Raw genomic sequence first — 2,501 nt, forward strand, 5'->3', positions numbered from 1 at the left:
CGGATCGTTAAAAGCTCAACTAAAAATCGATTTTAAACGAGCCCGAACCGAGCTCAAGCTTAATATTAAGCTCGTTTATTAAACGAGCTCTAGCTCAAGCCTATGTCATTAAGCTCGATTAGGCTCGCGAGCCTAAACAAGTTTTTATATAATATAATTTATTATTATTATTATTATTATTATTATTATTATTATTATTATATATATATATATATATATATATATATATATATATATATATATATATATATATATATATATATATATTAAAATAAAAACATATTAGGAGAATAATTGAATTTAGAGTATAAGTAAATGAGTTTCTTAATAAGCTCGAACCAAGCTTAAGCTTATTTAGGCATGTCAGATAAAAAATGAATCAAGCCTGAGCCTGAGCCAAGCTTATATTATTCTTTACGAGCTCAAGCCGAGGTCAGTACAAGAAAGCTCAAATCGAGCCGAACTCAAGCTTGAGCCTCATATAACTTAAACGAGTCCGAGCCGAGCCTGGCTAGGCTCGGGCTCGGCTCGGCTCGTTTGCACCCCTGCGGTCGTTGGTCGATTTGCAACCAAAAATATCAACTCTATATACAAATTAGTATCCGATTTTAGGTCTTATTTTGTTTTAAAAGGAATTGGTTTTTTCGAAATCTAAATCAAAATACAAGGATTTTCGGGCAATAACGCTTTTCAATAATGTTGTATTCAGAGTAGTCAATAACTTCTAATTGTCTTTTCGATAATGTTGTATCGAGACTAGTCAATAACTTCTAATTATATTTTTGTTTTAGTTATCAATTCAATGTTTTGGTATAAGTATATATCAACGCTATAAATGCTAAGTGGGCGCATTAGCTTTATCTATTGGGGCATATATATATATATATATATATATATATATATATATATATATATATATATATATATATATATGAGAAGTATACAATCCACCAACAAAACTCAAACTAGAGATATCTAAGAAGAAGAGAGAGAGCGCTCCAAGCTCATGGCAACGACGGCTATACTTGCAATTATTCTCTTCAATCTTCTCTTCAAAGGTGATTAATTACATGATTTCTTGGTCATCCGTCGTGTGTCGGAATTCAAACTTTAGTGATGGACGAACTCCACACAAATTTTCTGTTTTTTTTTACATACAAACAATAGCGTTGGTCTCGTTAATTTTTATTCGCTTAAAGATTTTTATTGTGTGTTCATACGATATTTCATGATATAAATCAAGGCAATAATTGATTAAACGTCTCATAGCTAGGTAATTCCAATTTGAGTTGTTTATATGTTTACACATCGATATCGATGTAACATGTCCCTAACCACTTCCACTTGCCTTTTAGGTTTCTGTGAATGCGAATTGAAAGATATAACAGTGGGGACAGAAAGAACTTCTGCACTGATAGAAGGTAAACAAGAATGGAAAGTCAGTTTTATAAACACATGCAAATGCCCACAGCAAGCCCTTACAGTCTCTTGTGATGGTTTCAAGACGGTCGAGAAAGTTGATCCGGATGTGTTTGCGCCGGTCGGGAATAATTGCACTGTCAACGGAGGCCGCCCAATACCTCCTTTTGCGACTGTCCAGTTTCTTTACGCTTGGGACCCTCCTTTCATTTTCGTGCCAGTTTCCTCTCATGTTAACTGTGAAGGGGCGTTTAAGTAATTTGCCACTCTATTTGATCGATTATTCGTAATCAAAGAAGTAGTTTCTGGTTGTATTTATCTTTTTGTTTATTGATTTTTTATCGAACTATAAAGACGTGTACATATTTTTTGTGATGTAAAGTAATGCTTTCTGTTAATAGAATGTGACATACTTTTGTTTTTGTTTGTCTTATAATATTAGGTGATATTGATATTGATTTTGATAGTTACCTTTATTTTCTACTAGCATACTTGTGGATATATCATTTGGAAGTCAAAAACTAACGTTAGCTTATCTGTTAAATTAAAACAATATTTGGAAACACATGACGTATTCTATATGTACATGTAACTAAACAAATGATCTTAAAATTTTAATACAAAACAGTGATTATTTATAAATACCGCTTAATCACTAACTAATTAAATTTAATCTCCCATTCATAGAAGCTCTAATTTTATATATAATATTTTCTAAATAAAGTTAGACCTGATTTGGCGGCAATGTCTAACGTCAAGTTTAGGGATGTTATTCGGGCCAGAATTGGACCGAACCGATCAGAACCCGAATAACCCGAAAACCGAATAAAGGGTAATTGTTTGAACCGATTAACCATTACGGGTTCGGTCGGTTCTGGTATTAATCGGTTCGGTTCGGTTATTACCTGAATAACATATATATGATGATTAAGGACCTAATATAACTGAAAAAACGAATAAATTGTATTATGATTCCATAACCCGAGTAATAGAATAATAATGTACTTTTATACATCAACGTAAAACATTCAAAAACTAACATAACACAATAACACATTGAAAGAATAACATTTACATAGTAG

General features: G+C 32.1%; 1 protein-coding gene across 1 annotated transcript; it reads left to right on the forward strand.

Annotated features, from left to right (window-relative positions):
• Nucleotides 1-1,324: 1,324 nt before the first annotated feature.
• Nucleotides 1,325-1,678, forward strand: LOC145003153 (uncharacterized protein At1g05835-like). Its single transcript, XM_078962290.1, has one exon. The coding sequence runs from the start codon at nucleotides 1,325-1,327 to the stop codon at nucleotides 1,676-1,678; it is 354 nt and encodes a 117-aa protein (XP_078818416.1).
• The last annotated feature ends 823 nt before the right edge of the window (nucleotides 1,679-2,501 follow it).

The sequence above is a fragment of the Lactuca saligna genome, chromosome 6 (assembly GCF_052625555.1).
Source record: "Lactuca saligna cultivar CGN05327 chromosome 6, ASM5262555v1, whole genome shotgun sequence".
Classification (NCBI taxonomy): Eukaryota; Viridiplantae; Streptophyta; class Magnoliopsida; order Asterales; family Asteraceae; genus Lactuca; species Lactuca saligna.